Here is a 20,578-nt window from a genome sequence, read left to right on the forward strand (position 1 = left end):
AAACCGAATGTATTGTCAAACTTCATCCTTTTTTTATGGGTTTTGAAGCTTTGTTAATTGTTGTTTTTGTATTTTATATCGTAGATGGTGTGATACATTATACAATGACACTCAAAAATAGATAGAAACCTATAATCATTGATGATGAACTAATCTGAAAGACCACACTTTATAACAATTTCAAATATACAATCCAATTATGAATATGATTGTACCCGCTTCGCAAGCTACCTCACCAAAACTTCAAGCAGCCACTCAAGAGGTAATGAATAATGACATCCCACATTGAATCTTAACTAGAATCATAGAACTCCATCATAAGATGAATTCAAAGTACAATTTTCATCTGTGTTCTGGTAAAAAGGCTATTTATCATCTCCATCATATCAAATCACACTCCATCATACGATGGTTGAATCGTATCCGACACTGATTCTAAACTACTAGGGTGATAATGGACTCGCTCGAACATCACCACCAAATTACCATAATTGCATGAATATTTGTCTCCCAAGTCTGACTCACCCCACCATTTGAATAAGGGCATTTCTCTGGCCATGGAAGTGATGGAATTAATTAACAATGGAATTATGGAAATGGAGTTGGTTGATAAGCAAGACATAACTAGTGATGTAAACTTACACCGGCTATGTCAACATCCACTTGATTGTTTCATAGCTGTTGGCTACGATCTAATTTTTTATTTATTTTGATTTAAGTAAGGAATTATATGACATTAGCTTGACTAGTAAAACAAAACCATATTTCAACTCGAAGGACATATGCAGTTTACAGTGAAACACCGGAATTCTAAAAGTGATCCGAAACCGATGTCATATGATGAAGATATATTGAAATGTCATAGAAGATGCAACCTTAGAAGTCATAGTCCACGTTGTCATGTTCGGTCCTTACCGCTTTCGTAGGGTGCCTTCAGACGAATATCAATAAGGTATTTCAATAGTTACATAAAGTTCAGTTTCATTTCCATGAATCTATTAATAATTTTAATTGAAATTGTAAAACTCTTTTGAGACGATATCTATAATAACGATACAATAAGTAAGTAAATGTAAAAGAGAAAAACGGTCTCGGAAAACTTTGTAGAAGAGATCAAAATGGATCCCCAAAAGATGATTGGAAATTAGAATAATATTAGTTGAAAAATGTTCAAGATGTTGTATGAGATTTATTCTCTGTGATATTCAAGTATATTATGTCATAATTATTATAATCTAACTAGATAAAGATGATATTTTATTTCAAATTCATCGACAACTTTAATATAATGCCTCCATATAATATAAGACATTCTATCTGTCAATAAAACTTCTTCTTTTTTTCACTCTTGTTTCACAAGATTAACTATTATACAAGAAAAGAGCAGCATAAAAGAGAGGAAAAGTCGAGCATAGAGACAGAGAAAGCAAGAAGAAGAAGAGAGATACGTAGAGAGAATAATATCGGGTAAGCGGACCCTCACCATTAATAACCCGCACCCACCATGTTTTCCTCTACCTAATACTCCGTATAATTATACGCTCCCTCTTCCCCCTTATACTTTACTTAGTCAGACCCCAAACTCCAACTTCTCCTCCTTCTTCTTCCCTCTTCCCCAAAATTCCACTCCTTTTCTCACTCCCATTCTCTCTCCTCTTCACCACTCTCAACTGGGTCTCTCCCCATTTCTATCTATTCACAACCCAACAATCTCCAATGGGTTTCTCTCCACTTGTGCTCTGCTTCTAATTTAAGGATGTGTTAAGCAATTAAGCTTTAAAGTGATTGCTGCTTTCTTTTTTGGCTTTTGGGTTTTACAAAGGACACCACACTGTCCTAAAAGCTTCTTCCTTTATTGGGTTCTGGGACATTTGAGGACTCAGTCAAGGTTTCGGGAGTGTGTTAGGGTTTTTGGGTCTTTGGGGTTTGGTCTCTGGATTGATTTAGTTATGGTAAGGAAGCATGGATGGCAGTTGCCTGCTCACACCTTTCAGGTACCCAGATAGCTCCTCTCTAGTTTTACTCTCATCTCAATTTGTGGGAATGGGGGTGTAAATTTGTGATCCTTCGTGTAATTTGATTAGGTTTTGTTTTAACTAGTGGTTTACTGAGGTGAAATCGACTCGAGCTGAATTTGGATTCTGATCCCTGTTTTGGGTTTTCCATCTTTCAATTGTTGTAAAAGGTCGAATCTGTATGGTTGACATTGTTAGAATCTATATCATTGACATTATTCCTTTTAGTTTTGAGTTAGGTGCTTGTGCTTTTACCTTTTTGGAGAGCCCTAGGGGAGAAAGTTGGAATCTTTTAGTTCATTTTGGTGAAAAGGAAATGCTGGTGTGCTCTTATGTTTGTTTAGGCCTTGTGTTATGTCGGACATTTAAAATTTTGTGCCCTGTGGTCTAGGTTTTGGTCCTGTAGTATTTCACTGAATGAATATCAAAAGCTTTCTTGTTTCATGATTATACATATTTTGCTGGATGTTGAGCCATCTTTTGCTTGTCTTGTCGTGTTTATTTCTTGTGGTTGTCACTGGTTAATTTGTTGAATTATCACGTTAACTCTGCTGTTTGATCGATAGGTTGTTGCAATTACCGTATTCTGCTTGTTAGTGGTTGCATTCTATGCTTTCTTTGCCCCTTTCCTTGGAGGCCGCATCTGGGAATATGTTCTGATTGGAACTTACTCACCAGTGGTATGTGAGATTATTTAATTTATGTTCAATAATATTTTAATTCTTTTAGAAGTTTTCACAGTTTTATACGCATTCATTGTCTGTATAGAGTATAGACATATATAATACTATATAGAAGAAAAATAATATTAGTCTTTGGTTTGGAAAGTAGCAGTTAACCTGATCCATTGTACTATTGTAGAAAAGAGTCATCCAAGGACTATAAGTCAAACCTTGCCAAATAGTGTGTTCTGGAGTATTTTAGTGTCAACTAATGAAACTCTGTCATTTATCCAGTTGTTGAAATGTATTGAGAGCTTCTGCCCTGTAATATATTCCTATCGTGTTTCCAAGTTTGACATTTACTTCATTCTATAAAAAAAAGCAAGGAGGCCAAACTAGATTAAGCGGAAATAAACTGCCTCTCTAATTTATATAATCAGTCACCATATGTAATGCTTTACCACACTTATCTCATAACCGAATCATTGTTATTTATACTTACTTTTTCTTTTAGATGGATGTAGTTCTTTTATTCTGTCTTATTCTCATACTGCTATGGCATTGCAGGCACTTCTTGTTTTTATTCTCTATGTACGATGTACTGCAATAAACCCTGCAGATCCTGGAATTATGTCCAGGTTTTACAATGGGGTGATGAATGGTGTCAATACAAATGATGGGCTATCAGCAAAAGATTTGCCAAGAAAGTTTGATGACAGTGCAACTGGGGCATCTTCCCCATCATCAGTATCCAGAAGTTCAATTGCAGGAGCTAACTCTAGTAGGAAAGGCTCAGTAGGAGAACTAGGAGGTGTAAATTTTCCAGCAGAACCAACAGCCAGCAGCGTTGGAGGAGTTGGAATCTTATGTGCCTTGTTTGTACATCAAGACTGCCGCAAACAACAGGAAGGAGCATATGAGCATCAGGGCGGTGAAGGTGGTGAAGAGGCTTTGTTCTGTACATTGTGCAATTCTGAGGTAGCATTATGAATGGTCTAGGACTATTATTATTGACAAAAATCTAGTTATATTATGCTATCACATGTTTCTTTATGAAGGTAATATTCTCAATGCATTGCATGGGAAGTGAAGCTGCTTTCTTTATCCAATAACCAGATGTGAACATGTTCAACATTACTTTTTCAATATAATCTATATTTTTAGATTTTTCTTAATGAGTTGGTAAAACTACCATGTTCTAAATGGGTTATATTGTCTTTGATAGCGGCTATATGCTGATAATTGACCAAATGACTGTTTAAGATATGGTTACTTTTCTTTTTGCAGGTTCGCAAGTTCAGCAAACATTGTAGAAGTTGTGATAAGTGTGTTGACGGTTTTGATCACCACTGTCGGGTATTCAACTATTCTGCTTTCACATTGTCGAATGGTACTTGTTTTGAGTGGACAGATCTTAGTGTTCTTTCGCTCTAAAGTAACATCAGTAATTATGTTGGTTTGCAGTGGCTTAATAATTGTGTGGGGCACAAAAATTACATAACTTTTATCAGCCTGATGGCCATCAGTCTTGTTTGGGTAGGTATTGGTTGCAGATTAATAATTATTATGCAACAGCAATTTTGGATACTAAAGATGTTCTCTTTGTCCATATTTGGTCCAGCTTGCCATTGAAGCTGGAGTTGGTATTGCTGTACTAGTGCGCTGCTTTGTTAATAAAAGAAGCATGGAGGCAGAAATCATTGATAGACTTGGAAATGGTTTCACTCGAGCGCCCTTTGCAACAGTTGTGGTACGTACTGTATCTTAATGCTTTAACTATAGTTGGCATCCTAATTATTTACCAGTATCAATTGCAGAAGTATTCCTTTGCTGACAGCGGTTCTCACTTTGTCCAGGCTATTTGTACTGCAGTTTCTATTCTGGCATGTGTACCCCTCAGTGAACTGTTTTTCTTTCATATGATTTTAATCAGGAAGGTCAGTACTGCTGGTTGTTATTATCATTTTTCTTCATGCCATGGTTAGTTAGGATCGGGTTTAACAAAGATATTAAACTTTGAAAGTATGCAACTAAATATTGGGTTTGTAATTGTAGTAGTACCAGCCTAGCTACAGATATGAAGAAAGAAGAATAGAGAATTATCATAGTAGGACATTATATTAAGTTAATCAATAAATAATCTTATTTGTCTTAACTGTTTTTTTTGGCATTAGGGTATTACTACCTATGAATATGTTGTGGCAATGAGAGCAATGAGTGAGGTACCCGGAGGAGAGGTGGATGAGGCTATCAATAATATCATGTACTCACCAACTGGATCAGCTACAACTGGCTTGAGTGGTGGAAGTTCTTTGGGTCTGCCATACAAGGGTGCATGGTGCACCCCTCCAAGAGTGTTTGTGGATTATCAGGTACTTTAGTTTAGATGTTATATCATGGTCTTGTATTTCCTGAAGCATGATCGACTTTGCTCGAACTCAAATCTTAGGCTTACAATATCCATATTTTTGAACCGGACCTCTGATAAAATGATAAAATTGACTTCCTAGGTGGAACAACTTGGAAAGAAAAGGGTGGATATGAATTTAAAAAAACATGTTCTTAATATAAAAAAAGGCTTACCTACTTGATTGTTTTCAACATATATACATTTTTTTCTTTCAGAAGAAGCTTGTCCTTCAGTTCTTCTCTTAAAATCATCCAGTTCTCATTGTATTGTAAAATGGTTTTTTAATTGGCTGGATCATCCTATATATATGTTCCCACTTTTTGGGTTGACACTTGTAATTTATTCTATATGGGAGATAATATTTATATCTACATTAACTTTACACCCCCTGACATTAGGATGAAGTCGTACCACATTTGGAGCCTGGAATGGTCCCATCAACTATTGATCCAGATGCAGCTGGATCTACAGAAAGGGGGCCAAAAGGTCCTAAAAGGCCTGTTCGTATTAGTGCTTGGAAGCTTGCGAAGCTAGACTCCAATGAGGCGATGAGGGCAGCAGCCAAAGCAAGGGCTTCTTCCTCAGTTTTACGGCCACTTGATAAACCTGATCTTGAGCGTAGCTCAAGTGGCAATATGAGTGTGAGGAGCAGTGTAAGCACTGATACAGGGACAAATAGAGAGATGAAGAATGATATGAGGCTATCAAGAAACTCCTATGCTCCAAGTCAGGGTAGCCGAGATGAGTATGAAACTGGAACTCAAAGCATAAGTAGCTTCAGTAGTCCAAGCCATATTCATGAAGCAGTCACACTTAGCCCTCTACCACAGGGTCAAGGTCTCGGTCATCTGGGACGTTTTAATACAGCCACTTCAGTCCCCAGCTTAGTTCCTGAACGTCCTTTACCTTCCAGGACAACATTCCCCAATGTCAGTCAACCAATGTCACAGCCCTTGGGATTTGAAGAAAAGATAATACAGAAGGGTAGTACTGATCCTTTGATGCTTTCTGGTCCACCTACATCTCTTCTCAGAGATGTCAGAAGGACATCAGTAGTTTGGGACCAAGAAGCTGGAAGATATGTCTCAGTTCCTGTATCAGCTTCTGAAGCTCGAAACAACAGGTTATCTATTCCAGGATTACCAAATCTCAATGCAGAAACAAGCAATTATGATAGAAGGCCAGTTGTTCCTCCACAGGAGGCTTCTTCTTCTTCAGCAAAGCCTCCATTGCAACAAACAGAGAAACTGATGTACACGGGAGACTCCATATTCTTTGGTGGTCCACTCTTAACTGCCCCAGTTAGGGATAATACGAGAAATGAAAGGGGTCCGGGCCCAAGAGAGAGCCAAGAGAGGACAGCGCTGAACCTGCCTAGGGAGTCTAGATTCAGACGTGATTCTGCGTCAAACCAGCTTCCTGTGTTTGTCCCAGGGGGATTTGAGCAAAACCCTTTTTTCGGGTCTGGTAAATAATAATTTGCTTACGACCTGAAAGTTCAGACAGATGCGTGTGAAAATTCTTCCTCCTCCTGACAGGGCACAATGGAGGGGTATGCAAGTTTGAAAACCACTGATGAGGGCTACACTTGACCCTGCTTGGCTGCATGGAATTGTTGCTAACAGAAATCCCACAGGGTTCAAGCGATTCCTTTGATGAAATTCTGGGGTAACACCGGCTTTAGCTGAGGTTTGTAAATGAGGCAACTAAGAGGTGGTTCTTGCGCTTTCTTGACATTGTAGCCTAGTTTAGCACAGCTCCATTATGCACTGAAAATTTTCAATTCTCCCAGCAGTCTACCACTATCAAGCTGGACAACATGTGGATGTAATTTATTAGATTTATTTCATTAACATAATTTTAATTAATTTTCTTCTTTTAACTTGCAGACACTGCTGTTTGATGTCCAGATTTTTGTTTTTCTTTTCAGTCTTCAAACTTCTAAAATGATTTCTAATTGAAGTGATTATCTGGCTTGGTATATAGTTAATACTTGATAGTGATACAGAGGGTTCGTTAAGAGTGGGTGAGCTTTCTTTTCAAACATCATGTGATATACGAGGAGGGCCAGGTAGATTAAACCCCACAACCTTAAAGATTGGAACATCATCATTTTCAGGGTATTAGCTCATCTTCATGGTCATTGATTTGATAATATAAGTGGAAAATTGAAGATGCAGAAAAGTGGTACGTACTACAAAACTATCACAGATTCACAGGTTTGCAAGTCAAAAGTTGGCCTGGGAGATTCCAAAACTATAGCCTATAGGGATATGAATCATTGATTAAAAGTAGAAATCTGTTAATCATTGAGGAGGTTGAACCTGCAATGTTAACCAATATATATCCATATCCATGAATAATTGAACTGCAATGCATACATGTCTTGCATTTTGCTTACGAATGCAAACAATGAGCTATACGAGACTTTTGTCGTCAAAATAATTCTAATTGTCGACTGTGGTTATTAGATTTTGTGCTCATAGTACGACTAAAGTGCATATAGATCGGGGCGATTAACTTCTTTCTAAAATCCACGAATGTTCTAAACAACATCTTTCAGTCGACCTCAAGAATAATCTGTTCAGGATACAAATACTACTCGTCTGATTTTCTGTTGTTTAACCGACATTATCCTCCTCCTATCCAAACCAGTTGTAACTGCGTCAGCAATTATAGACTAAATCTTGCGTGTATCATTCATCCTATTAATAATCAAAGTTGAAACTTGAAACTGACACGGAGATCTCCACTGGCTGTAAAAACTGGAACGCACTTGGACATATAAGCCAATCACATACAATATTGTCGCTTTCAAACAGGTTAAAACGAACGCCTATTCCACTTTGGCATAGAGATTTGTTCAGTTTTGTCTAGTATTACATTTACTATTACCAGTAGAAATATGATTCTTAGTTCTTATACGATTGTATCTCGTAGTCCTCTATAAATAGAAATAGAGATCTCTCCGTTTATATTCTTAAACAAAAACTCCATAATTTCATCCATCAATATAATACAGCTAGTAGAAACAAACCAAGTTCAAGCTGCCCAGAATGAGCATCAATCGCCTTGTTCGATCCAGTCTCACAACCCAGGTTTCAATTCTCACAAACCCAATTTGGTTTTTGTTTGAAACATGTGTTTTTTCATCAAGTTTTTGTTTTGTGATTGACTTCTGGGGAGGACTGATATCAAGTTGATGAAACCTTTGTTTATCTGGTTCATGGATTTGAGTTTTTGTGATAACTTTTTAATGTTCTTGGTGTTTTTGATCACGTTGTTGATGCTTTCCTGCTTAAAAAACAAGTTTGTTTTCTCAGAAAAAGTTGGAAGTGATAAGAACTCTCATACTCTCTTTGACTTTTCTCAAGATCATGACTTATCTGAAATCATTGAAACCAGTGGTTCCTCTGTTTGTGGATCAAAGTGTTGAAAATAGTTTATTAGTTGAAAGCTCCACTTTTTTATAAGCAATGATGACTTTTCATTGCACTTTGATTTCTTTTTATATTTTTGACTTTCTGCAATGTGGGAAAGGGGGAGGACTATGATCCAGAATTCTCAACTTGTTTCAACTTTCAAAAGTACCTGATTGATACAAATGGTTTTGTACAGTGGGAATCGGAGCTTGATACCCTTTTAAGTTTTTGTTGGTAAATGAATCTACTTCTCTCCATCACTGTGTTTGCATGTTCAGTTCTTTTACACATTTGGTTGCTAAGTAGATGCTGTAAAGGAAAAGTATTCGAATTGCTTGGAATGTTTAATTTTAGTTATGTGGAAACCAGGAACATACAATGACCCTAATAAAACTAGCTGTAGTAGGAAATAATATCTATTTCAAAGAATACAGTTGGAACTGTCCTTATTAATGTAGAGGGATGACAGAGGTCGAAATATTTCTCTGTTTGTAATCACGGCCCTATTCTGGGTAACAGAATCTGATTTTGTGTATGCATACTGTTTAGGTTGATTGCAGCACAATCACAAGCTGTATATATCACTTACAATTGCTTCTCCATCCTTGTTTTATTTCTGCTTACAGCTCGGTTCATGTGTAAAATATGTTGCCGCCTCTAGAAGCTCACAAGAGCGTCTCTTTTCGGCTCCCTCTCTAACTAGAGTCTATGGTACAAGCGCAACATTGCCATCGGATGAAGGGTAGGTGCCTAGGTGGAATCTCTATGTTAAATTTAGACTTAATATTCCGATGTGCGGTCACTAATTTTTCAAATGATCATGTTCAACTTCAGGCATCTGTACCTTAATTATGCTTTTTTCCTTTCAACTGATCTAGAGTACTGTTGTTCAAGCGTATGCATTTTCATGTGTTTTTTCCAGCCCAAGATAATCCAATCTAAGTGTAACAAATTTATCGATGTACTCAGGTTTAAAGGGCATGACATGCTTGCACCCTTCACATCTGGGTCCCTAAGTTCTGATGTGCATCCTTTGCTTATAGAGAAGTCAGAGGTAAACTTGTGTCTTCCTGGTCGTGTCCTTTAATTAATCAAACATTCTCTCTGAAAATAAAAGCATCTGCTTTTCCCTAGTTGAGATGTTCCCGAAATCATTTAACAGAGTCATTCTTGGTTTCAGGGTAGCTATGTTTATGACATCAATGGGAAGAAGTATCTTGATGCTCTTGCTGGTCTATGGTGCACAGCACTAGGTTTCGCCTTACTATTTCTTTTCTCACCTTCGTTTGATTTCAACTCGAGATATGTCATTGCATAGTATTAGAAGTGTCTTGCAGTGTATTTTTCATTACTATATTTGAATGGTATTTTTCATTACTATATTTGAATGGTATTTTTCTCAAATAAAAAGTAGAGATAAAAAACTGTAATTACCAAGTATATCAACCTTATGGAAAGCCGATAATTTCAGATGAAAGTATGAGCAAAGGTACAAGTATGTCCATTTCTTTGTGAAAGTACCTAGAAACATTCTTCTCCTTTCTCAGCCTTCTATCTCCAGGTTTTATAGCGTAGGATCAATGAGCATTGGTTTGCTTTGACAAACTTTAGACTCTATATTTGGCTAAATCAATCACCATCTCACTAATAGCTTTGCCTGACCTTACCATTGATAAGTTAGTTGTGTATCAGACATTTGTCGAAAAGTACTTTTTAATCAATTTCCATGAAATATATTCATGTATACTTTTGCTTGTTTGTGTATTCATTTGTGAATGTACTTGAATTCAAATTATAGATTGTCAAAATACTTTGCAGGTGGAAATGAACCTCGTTTGGTTGAAGCTGCAACTCGACAGTTGAATACCTTGCCATTTTACCACTCTTTTTGGAATCGTACTACCAGACCTTCTTTGGTAATATAATCCGTATCTCTCTTTTATTGAAGTGACGGTTTATATGTTAATCTGTGATAAAAAATTACTTGTTTCCACATGCCTGTCATTTATCTCCCGGTCTAACTTGGATACTTATAAAATAGCGTTGTACTATTTTGAAAAATAATTCTTCAGATCTGTACTCTATGCGTCACTTCTGCGATGTATTTATTCAGTGCCATAGTTGAAAGTTGCCTCCATAAAATGCTTGCGCGGCTGTAACAGGAGTTTTACTTTGCAGGATTTGGCAAAAGATCTTCTCGAAACTTTTACTGCTACAAAAATGGCAAAAGCCTTCTTTACCAATAGCGGCTCCGAGGCCAATGATACTCAGGTCTGATTGACTTATTTGAGAAAATTTATATGTACGTGATAATTATTGAACTAGTGGTACAAATTCCTTTGCATGATAATAATGATATCGGTTTCTGTCTGGATCATTGAGAGAATAATAATGATGTTTATTATGATGAGGACTCATTTAACTTTCTTCTTAGAATACTGGCGGATCTCTAAGACTTATTCCTCTTGTTCAATTTGATTCCTGTTAATATTTAAAAAAAAATTCAATTTAAAATAGTTGACACCCAATTCTGGAGACACATCAGTTACAATTCAGCCTACTGGAACACACTGTCAACAACTTAAGTTATTTGCTTGTCAAGAGCTCAAAGATAATAATATAGTGATCATTAATCAGTCTGGTTATTAATTTATTTATTTTCATGACCAAGTACTTTGTCAAATTCTGAGATGATATCTCTATAACTTGAAGTATTTTTCTCTGTAGGTAAAGCTGGTTTGGTATTATTATAATGCGCTTGGACGTCCCGATAAAAAGAAATTCATAGCTCGCCATAAATCGTATGTTCACTACTCAATGAATTTATTTTCTTTTATTCTTTGGTCATTGTCCTTAAGTCTTTTGATGTTATCTTTGTATTATGACAGGTACCATGGTTCAACTTTGATAACTGCAAGTCTTTCTGGGTATGATACATAGTCTAGAGAAATATCAGGAAATGATTACCCTCCAGTTCAGTAACTGTAAATTTTCTTTTCACAGCCTCCCAGCTCTGCATCAAAAATTTGATCTTCCTGCCCCATTTGTGTTGCACACTGATTGCCCCCACTATTGGCGGTATCACCAGCCAGGTCCTTTTACTTTTCACTTGTGTAATATTTCACATGCATATTCGACCAGTTCTATCAAACTTTATCTTGCTTATAAATATGGCAGATGAGACGGAGGAGGAATTCTCAACCAGATTAGCCAACAATTTGGAGAAGCTTATCCTTAAAGAAGGACCTGAGACGGTAAGTAATTTATAACATTCTCTCAAACCCTTGGCACAAATTAAAGCATCCTCCAAGCACATCGAGTACTTTTTGTGCCTGACACAGTTTTTTGTCTTCAGATTGCTGCGTTCATTGCCGAACCTGTCATGGGTGCAGGAGGTGTGATACCTCCTCCTGAAACTTATTTTGAGAAGGTGAGCTTATAATAAGCATGAAGTAATTGCAAATGTTTCAGGCCCATATTACCCACCTTATATATTCAAGGTTCACTATTAATAGATTCTTACATGAATAATCTGATCATCATGTACTAGCGTGAAAAGCTTTCAATTAGGTTTGTATGAGCTGTTATTAGGCCCTGTAAACACATGACTGTCTCTCCTACCTGCCAAATTAGATAGTTTTAATGGAGATCATTTAATTCTGGATGCAGATTCAAGCTGTCGTGAAGAAATATGACATTCTATTTATTGCGGATGAGGTATGTAATATTCTGTCGTTAATATTTGAGTGTACTTGTATGTTATTTACTAAGTTTTTTTTTATTTACCTCTGAAGGTAATCTGTGCATTTGGAAGACTCGGGACCATGTTTGGGTGTGATAAATACAACATAAAACCTGATCTTGTATCTTTGGCCAAGGTAAACTATCATAGTGTATGATTAAGCTCCTTTCTCACCTCCCATGTTTAAATTGATTGTTCTCATCACTCTGGTGTTGGTTATCCCAGGCACTTTCTTCTGCTTATATGCCCATTGGTGCTGTACTTGTGAGCCCAAAAATTTCAGACGTCATACATTCTCAAAGCAGCAAGCTTGGTATGTTGGCAGCTGTATGAAATTCCACCCATTCTCATTGTGTTGGCTGACATGAGTTCTTTGATGACAGGTTCATTTTCTCATGGGTTCACGTACTCTGGACACCCGGTAGCTTGTGCAGTTGCAATTGAAGCGCTCAAGATCTACAAGTGTGTTCTCATCTCTCTTATAAATATTTAAAACTAAATTTATGTATCTAGATTTCGACTTCCCAGGAATAAAACAACTAAGTATAGAATAGGAACATGCTGACTAAATCACAATATTTGTACTAACTCCAGTAATTATATCTCAAAGGAAACAACTTAAAAGTATAAATCCAGATAAAGACTTAGGCTATAAAGCAGATGGATTTATTTCCTCCATTTTCTTTTCGATACTTCAATGATTTGTTGTTTCAGCCAATGTTTTAAAAAGCGAATGTGTACCCCCAAGACATTTTCTTGAGAGCCATGAGCCTTAAACCTTGAGGCGCATAAGGCGTATATGTAAATATATAATTATACACGTACAAAAAGAACAAATATACATGAGAACTTACCAATATATTATATTTAGATATAATGAAATTCATAATCTAAACTTTTTAGATAGTTTTCATCAATTTAAACACATTATATATATATAAATATAAAAACATACCTAAAAAGAATATTTTCTAAGACATAGTAAAAGACATAAAAGACGTGAAAAACGTAGCTGTAGATGTGAAAGGCGTAAGTTTTTAAGCCTCACTGCCTAGACCGAAAAACAAAGGTGTTATATAAGTAGCTTTAAGTTTTTTGAAGCCTCAGGCTAGACTTGAGTCGAGTTTTTTAAAACATACTTTCAGCATATTTTAATATATTCAAGTAGAAGTGTTGAATAACCAAGTTGCACTTCGAATGACAAATTGTATACTCGATTGGTGTGGCACTGCTTGTCTTAGTAAACTTAGAAACATATATAGAGCTTGGAAAGAATAATTTAATCACTTAAAAACTGAAAATAGTCCAATATACTTCAACCTCTGTCCTTATTTTATAATGCTGAACTATAATTAACTCAACCTTTTGCTTCAACCTTTGTCCTTGTTGTAGGGAAAGAAATATCGTTGAAAAAGTAAAGAGCATTGCCCCGCAGTTTCAAGATGGCATAAAAGCCTTTTCTGATAGTCCCATTATAGGAGAGGTATATTTTGTTCATTAATTTTCCAAATTGTAGACGTTGCAAAGAGAAATTGCGATCACTAATATGTTAACAAGGTGGTGCTCCTGTCATGTTGCAGATACGGGGAACTGGTTTGATTCTTGGTACAGAATTTACAGACAATAAGTCACCAAATGATTTATTCCCTCCTGAATGGGGTATGTGCCATCTTTCTATGATAAAGAAACACATATTACATTTCATCGCATCGATATGTTTAGTTTTTGTGGGAATTTCCCCCCATAGTTGAGCCACGCGAACATTGTTGGTTATCCTATATTAGATTTTGTGATTTCTGCCTGGTCATTGGTATAAAGTTGAGACATGAGACCAGAAGCAAAGTTGGATACTTCCATTCATAATTTCATATTGATATTGTTTACTGACAAGATGCATCAACAGGGGTTGGCGCATATTTTGGAGCTCAATGTGAGAAAGAGGGGATGTTGGTACGAGTTGCTGGTGATACTATAATGATGTCCCCACCATTTATAATGACTCCTAGTGAGGTTGATGAGGTAAGAGCCACAATATCCTCAATAGATTTTTGTTTCCTCAATAGATATCTGTTCCCCTGAAATGATTTAAAATTTGAAGAAAACTCTTAAGCAAGAATGTATTTTCATTTTCAGTTAATAAGCAAATATGGTAAGGCATTGAAGGCTACTGAAGAGTATGTGAAGGAGCTCAAGTCTCAGAAGAAATAGCTGTTATATACAGTAGTACCTGATGATGGTGAAAAACTGAAAACTGTGTGGACTTCATGTACAACATAAAATCCATTCGCTGTTTTTCTTTCCCTCTGTACCAAACTCTGTTTTATGAGGTTATCAATAAATCAAGTGACTGTTGGGAGTTTATATTTCTTCCCTTTATGTTTGTCATACATCCTAATCTGGGGAACTGAGTATAAGCAATGGTACGTTAATAGATTCTGACTTCTTGAATTGCATAGAAAGGTACCTCGAGAGGATTAAAGTTATAGTCCTCGATCAGACTTGTAAAGACACATTGTGTAGGTGATAACCAAATCATACAGAATCTGATTGAATACAAATCTACAAACATATTTCACAAAGATGATATATAGTTCCAGCAACAAAAACAACAGCAGAAAAAAAAAACTCAGGAACGAAACTGTAGCTAAAGCAAGCATAGTCTGGTAATGTCTTCAACTCTTGGACTGTTTGTTAGCTTTTCTTCTGGCCCGCTTAACCCTAAAGCTCGGAGATGGCTTATATCCTTCGACATCGTAGTCTCTCTTATCCAAGTCTCTAAAAGATTTCTGCAGATTCAAACAAATCTCAGGAACCACAGGATAGAGAATCGTATATGAACCTTATCCATGTGAAAGAGATCGATAAAGATAGAGAGTTTGTACCTCACTAAGCTCAGAGAAGCTCACAACATAGAAGGTGATAGCTGCAGCTGCTACAATACCAAGAACGGGAAGACCAAGTTGCTGCAACCCATCCATGTTTCTCTACTTCACTCTCAGGCTACCTGCTTCTAAGGATTATGTATCTCGTGGTCTTTGAGACTCGGGGTGGATAAGGTGCTATTCACCTCTGTAAATATTTTTCAACTGTTTCAGCAATCATGGTGACATGGTGTTTCTTGCATGCTAGCTTTCCACAGTTGTAGAGTTCACCACAATTAAGTGAAAGACTGGAGTTGAGATTATTTTCAAAAATGTAAATAAAGTAATAAACCATCCAAACGTACAAAATTACTCCTACCACATCAAAACTAAAATTAAGTAGACGGAAGCACCGATTCATATATACAACATTGAAAGTGCTTCTTGAGATTTATTTACTTCTGATACAACATATTCTAGGTGTTTGCAACTGGTTCGTCAATGTTTGGGCACTTAGTTTGCACACAGGTCAAGTATTCATCATGGTCCATCAGGTTATTCAGCTCCTCTCTGCTGCTCATTTCTACCTTCATGAGCCAACCATCTTCATATGCGCTTGCATTTACCTGCACGGTAATTCCATCAAAAATGTATTGAAACACAAGCACGCCGGTGAATGCTTGAAGTAGACTATAGTGGATTGAGATTGGCAACAATTCTCAGTTTCTGAAAAGAATGATGGTGAATTTCAATACTGGGGACTGGGGAGGCGACTCTTGGCCCAACAAGAAATCATTTGACCAATGTACCAATTTGCAAGGTGTTACATGATTATACTGCCGCATACTAGATGGCAGCACTAACATATATGTCAAGACTCAAGACTGTGTCAACTACATCAAAGTGAATAAGGACTATGCTTGCCAAAGCTCGGAAGTATAGAGGCAATAGAGCTGTTGAATCAGACTCGACTAATCAGATACTCTTTAAATGATCAATGAAAGCGGTTATAAACTTATAATTACCAAAGCAGCAGAAGTACGAAGCTTTTCATTCACTTCAACTACATTGCCAGAGAGAGGAGAGTGGAGGCCCTTGCTAGCTTTGACAGAATCAACAGTACCACATATGGCGCCTTGTGCTACATTTTCACCGGCATCAGGCAGTTCAACATGAATAATATCACCCAAGTGCTTCTGAGCATGGTCACTCAACCCTATCGTGGCCACCTTCCCATCATCTCTCGCCCACTCATGCGACTTGGCATACTTTAAACCCTTCACAACTGAAGATACACACAACACATATCACAAATTAAGGAAATCCGCTTTTGAGCATATATATGATTAATGATTTTAAGGAAATCATTGAAGATTTCACTACTTAGGTAAAAGCTTAATTATATATAAGTTAACTATAACTGCTTCCTGAGAATACACATGAGGTACCTCCCCAGAAAGCTAGCACTAAATCAGACAGGGCAATCCCATGACAGAATATGAAACAGAAGCTTATTTATACAGACAAGATCAAAACACCAAAAATCTAAGATTCTTGTACTCGGATCCATATATACAAAAACATACCAGAAGAAAAGCCTCTAGAGGAAGGAACTGAGGTGTTCATGTTCATCAAATACACAGAAGCCCTGGTTGCACAAAACATACTCAATGCCATCACTCTCTGTGCCTTCCGGAGTCTTTATATAATTATATATAGAGACAACGTATACGATATCGATCAGATATGAAGCTGCACCGCTACAGTAGCTTCTTACCGTCACTGCAAGTACTTGACAGTGCAGATATATAACACGTGTCTAGGGAACTCTGTGTATGGAAATGACGTGCCAAGTAATGGTGCATGGTATCACTCATCATCACAGAGCCAATAATATCAAGTACGAGGCTCGCGGATGAGGCTGCAGCTAATATTGGATATTCTATATATCGATGATCAGTTGTTATAAGTAATTACTTAATGATAACTAGCTAGAAGATAGCAAGCAGTCTTAATTGGTCGTTGATCATCGTATGCATATGAATGGATGATCACCATTTGCGTCGGAAAAACAAATATGAAATAATTGACGACTTGAATATGGTTTGAGGCAGTTTTATATGGTTGATTCTGCGCGCCAGTTTCACTATTTCAGCCAGACCTAGTTTAAAAATAGTGAAGTCAGCAGAATCAAGCTTATAAAACTGTCTCAAATCTTATTCAAGTTGTCAATTATTCATATTTGATTCTTGAACGCCAATGTAAGCACCCATTCATACGTTGGAGAACAGTGCATGTAGCTGATCTGATCAACAACCCATTTAGACTGCCGTCTTCTTTTTTGATTCGGCCAGATTTTGAGTAGTTTGGTTGACTTGGTTTCCAACTTACAAGTCTCAAACAACTAGTCAAACATGTTTGGCCGGCTCTAGTTGATTTGATTAGTCTCAAACATTCTTCTTCAATATCAATACTACGTAGCTAGCTAATTAGTCTCCTTTCTTGTGCCATCTAACATCATGATCTCCAATGTAAAATTTCCATTAGTGAGATACTGCCATATATATTGGTATCTATTATTACCATATATCGATCAGGCTCTATTATGATTTCACAACTCACAAGAGCACAAATTTAGGTCTTAATCATATGTGTCAAGTCTAGTCACATAGACACATCATATCATTTTTAAAATTATACAACATCATTGTTAAGTAAAAAGACTATCAAATCCTTTCAAATTTAATAGTTATTATTTATTTTGAAAATATCTATCTATTGGTTATAATTTGTTCTTTACATTTGACTTCATTTTTTTCTTAATTAAATTTGATTACTTAATGATAATTTCTTACTTCTCTAGTTACAAGGATCTCATGAATTTAATTAATATCTTAATATATTTTCTTTCTATATTTAGATCTTTTGACTTTCTTTAATTTACTAGTTAGTGCAAATGTGCAAGGAAATAAACTTCTTCATAAATAAAATACGATTTCAATATGAATTTTGTTAGAATTTCACAATATATTTAGTGCAAATTATATATTCAAATTATATATTTTGTAGATGATTTATATGTAGGCCTTATATATATGGTATATTCATATGTATTCACATATTCAAAACAAATATGCATTTAAAAACAAAATTTAACCATCTTTTTTCTTTCTTTACGGGAGTTTATTTGTTTTTTTTTGTAATCAAAGAAAAAAAAGTTGAAGAACAAATATTTGAGAAAAATATATTGAGAAAAAAATAGAACTCAAATATATGGAATAAAATATGGTTTTTAGATATTTTCAAAAAAATAATAACCATTATATTTTGAAATGATTTGATGGTCTTTCTACTTAACAATAATATTATATAAATTTGGAAAAGATATGATGTGTCTATATAACTAAGCTTGACACATAGGATTAAGACCTTTGAGGCCTATATTTTGAAGGCCAACAATCATTTTCCATTTCACAATTAAGCAGGAAAGTAATTGATCGATTGATTGTTTGAATGAAGCTTAACATATGATGCCAGATCTTAATTGTACATTGATGAAGTGTAAATATGATGCTGCTAACATCAGTTATGTACGCAAAAGGAGGTAGCTAGGTGTTGGTGAAACACTCTCTAGATTAGGCTTTTGTTATATAATATGTACGTGTTACAACAGCTTGATGCCTCACGTAATTATGCGTTCCAACTTGTCAATATCTAGCAATTATTCACAGTAGCCAGGTACCATTAGTAGCCAGCTTATGTACCTTCTTTTTACATGTAAAGTAATTAACTAACAGCTAATTGATACCAAATTCTGGTGTCCATTTACTAGTACTCGTAGCAGGTAGAACTATATGCCAATCCTTCTTGAACCACCTCAGGTAATGCATGAATATGGGCACAATCGTCACACAGAATGCTTCAGATCGTACATTAGGGCGGGATATCACATTTCTTGTTGAACAAGCTATTATTAATTTTCGTTTTGTAATCTTTATTGATGATTTCGTTTATAGATGATGTTGTAGTAACGTAGTTTTGTAATGATTCGAGAACATTTATTTTCATACTTGAATGTTTTGTGTTAAGTTTACTCTTAAACAAAGAAAAGACATGCTGAACAACTTGTTGGCCTACCATGTTATGTTATATTAGAAGAAGAATGATCAACGATTCATATAAACTAAGTGTAGGACTAGGACCAATGTGCCCGAGAGAAATTAGATTTGTTCAAAAAGTTAGAAAAAACGTTGAAGCCAAAAAGAAAAGGCGGGGAAAATGTCGCAAATGGGCCAAAGAAAGACAGCGGAGGTGATGCTGGCACGCCTGGAAGGGCGGTTTGGTCGGTCGGGATATGGCCGCCACTCACAGTCCTACCAAAAGCCAATATTTCTTTTTGAATTATACACAAAATGACTTGCTTGGCCTTATTTCTAAGTCTGTGTTCTCACACCTAGCATTATGATATTCAGATGCATGTTCTGATTTTCATAAGAAAAAGAAATCAAGACTTCATTCTAAATAGGGCCACTTGAAAAGGAGTCGATGAGCTATTTCATGAGGTAACACATCATGTCTTCCCCACTACCATGAGCATCCAGAGGAAACTATATTACAAGTTCTACAAGCTATTAAGGAAAGTGGTATATGAGGTCAACTATTAGTTGCTTCAATTATCTTTTCTTTATTACGTTACAAGATGGAGAACTTTGCAAATGTATACGACTCTATTGGAACTTGAGGCATAGAGGCACGCCAAGGTTTCCAAAGATGATTGAATGATTGATCGTCATAAAATTTCGTTTACAAAGGTTTATGAGAAAAGGGATCCTAGGAGTGTTGGAGTACTACACATGTGGGAGATTACACTAGTTATTTCACAACAACAAATATACCACACATGCACTAACACAAAGATGCGATGTTGGGAAGAACCATGATGCTACAATGCCTACCAATTGTGTTTAACGTCCTTGATATTTACATTTTTGAGTGTTACTATGCAATTTCATTTTATAACGTCACTAATTACTAATATGTTATTTATGATGATATGATTTCTCCATTTGAAACATGCAAAACTTTAACTACACATCGTTTGTCAAAACAATGGATCTCCAAATCAACAAGCTTCAAAACATTAGATTTCAACTGATTTCTAGGTATCCAAAACTGTAAAAAAAAACACAAGAAAATATGCTTCCAAATATAAAACAGAAAAATCCAAACCCCATTTATAGTCCATCCAAACCAAATCAAATTTGCAGAACATTATAGTATGCTCTGGTCGGCATTGTAATTAAAATCAAATCGAAAGGCAAGAGTTGCGAACAGAGCAAAGTTTGCAACTCTCCGATTGCCTGCCTATTCATCAAGCCCCCACATACAAAGTGGACCCTTATACTCCTCGATCCCTCTTCTAATATAAAAACCAAGAATCTCTCTCTCATTTGCTTTGTCTTATAT

General features: G+C 36.1%; 3 protein-coding genes across 3 annotated transcripts; 2 read left to right on the plus strand and 1 right to left on the minus strand.

Moving 5' to 3' along the window:
- Positions 1-1,590: 1,590 nt before the first annotated feature.
- Positions 1,591-6,975, plus strand: LOC126797138 (probable protein S-acyltransferase 19). The gene is made up of 9 exons (XM_050523814.1): positions 1,591-1,994; positions 2,582-2,695; positions 3,245-3,655; positions 3,965-4,033; positions 4,142-4,213; positions 4,299-4,427; positions 4,534-4,614; positions 4,852-5,049; positions 5,486-6,975. The coding sequence occupies exons 1-9, from the start codon at positions 1,950-1,952 to the stop codon at positions 6,560-6,562; spliced, it is 2,196 nt and encodes a 731-aa protein (XP_050379771.1). The 5' UTR covers positions 1,591-1,949; the 3' UTR covers positions 6,563-6,975.
- Positions 6,976-8,018: 1,043 nt separating this feature from the next.
- On the plus strand, positions 8,019-14,636 carry LOC126800415 (gamma aminobutyrate transaminase 1, mitochondrial). Its single transcript, XM_050527785.1, has 19 exons — positions 8,019-8,185; positions 9,136-9,251; positions 9,479-9,563; positions 9,690-9,762; positions 10,328-10,425; positions 10,688-10,780; positions 11,237-11,310; positions 11,398-11,436; positions 11,513-11,601; positions 11,687-11,763; positions 11,865-11,939; positions 12,179-12,226; positions 12,304-12,387; positions 12,477-12,564; positions 12,635-12,713; positions 13,644-13,734; positions 13,832-13,910; positions 14,155-14,270; positions 14,385-14,636. Exons 1-19 carry the CDS (start codon positions 8,144-8,146, stop codon positions 14,457-14,459), a joined length of 1,521 nt encoding a protein of 506 aa, XP_050383742.1. The 5' UTR covers positions 8,019-8,143; the 3' UTR covers positions 14,460-14,636.
- Positions 14,637-15,588: 952 nt separating this feature from the next.
- On the minus strand, positions 15,589-16,789 carry LOC126797254 (uncharacterized). Its single transcript, XM_050523910.1, has 3 exons — positions 16,699-16,789; positions 16,138-16,397; positions 15,589-15,738 (listed from the first exon to the last, which is right to left on the minus strand). Exons 1-3 carry the CDS (start codon positions 16,787-16,789, stop codon positions 15,589-15,591), a joined length of 501 nt encoding a protein of 166 aa, XP_050379867.1.
- Between the last annotated feature and the right edge of the window lie 3,789 nt (positions 16,790-20,578).

This window comes from Argentina anserina, chromosome 6 (assembly GCF_933775445.1).
Source record: "Argentina anserina chromosome 6, drPotAnse1.1, whole genome shotgun sequence".
Lineage (NCBI taxonomy): Eukaryota > Viridiplantae > Streptophyta > Magnoliopsida > Rosales > Rosaceae > Argentina > Argentina anserina.

Coding starts and splice junctions, on each gene's coding strand:
- LOC126800415 (XM_050527785.1), top strand. CDS start 8,144: ATGAGCATCAATCGCCTTGTTCGATCCAGTCTCACAACCCAG. Junction 8,186..9,135: donor GATCCAGTCTCACAACCCAG/GTTTCAATTCTC, acceptor TTCTGCTTACAG/CTCGGTTCATGTGTAAAATA. Junction 11,940..12,178: donor CTGAAACTTATTTTGAGAAG/GTGAGCTTATAA, acceptor TTCTGGATGCAG/ATTCAAGCTGTCGTGAAGAA.
- LOC126797254 (XM_050523910.1), bottom strand. CDS start 16,789: ATGGCATTGAGTATGTTTTGTGCAACCAGGGCTTCTGTGTATTTGATG. Junction 16,398..16,698: donor CTCTAGAGGCTTTTCTTCTG/GTATGTTTTTGT, acceptor GTGTATCTTCAG/TTGTGAAGGGTTTAAAGTAT. Junction 15,739..16,137: donor TTCGTACTTCTGCTGCTTTG/GTAATTATAAGT, acceptor ATTACCGTGCAG/GTAAATGCAAGCGCATATGA.
- LOC126797138 (XM_050523814.1), top strand. CDS start 1,950: ATGGTAAGGAAGCATGGATGGCAGTTGCCTGCTCACACCTTTCAG. Junction 4,214..4,298: donor TGGCCATCAGTCTTGTTTGG/GTAGGTATTGGT, acceptor TATTTGGTCCAG/CTTGCCATTGAAGCTGGAGT. Junction 4,615..4,851: donor ATATGATTTTAATCAGGAAG/GTCAGTACTGCT, acceptor TTTTGGCATTAG/GGTATTACTACCTATGAATA.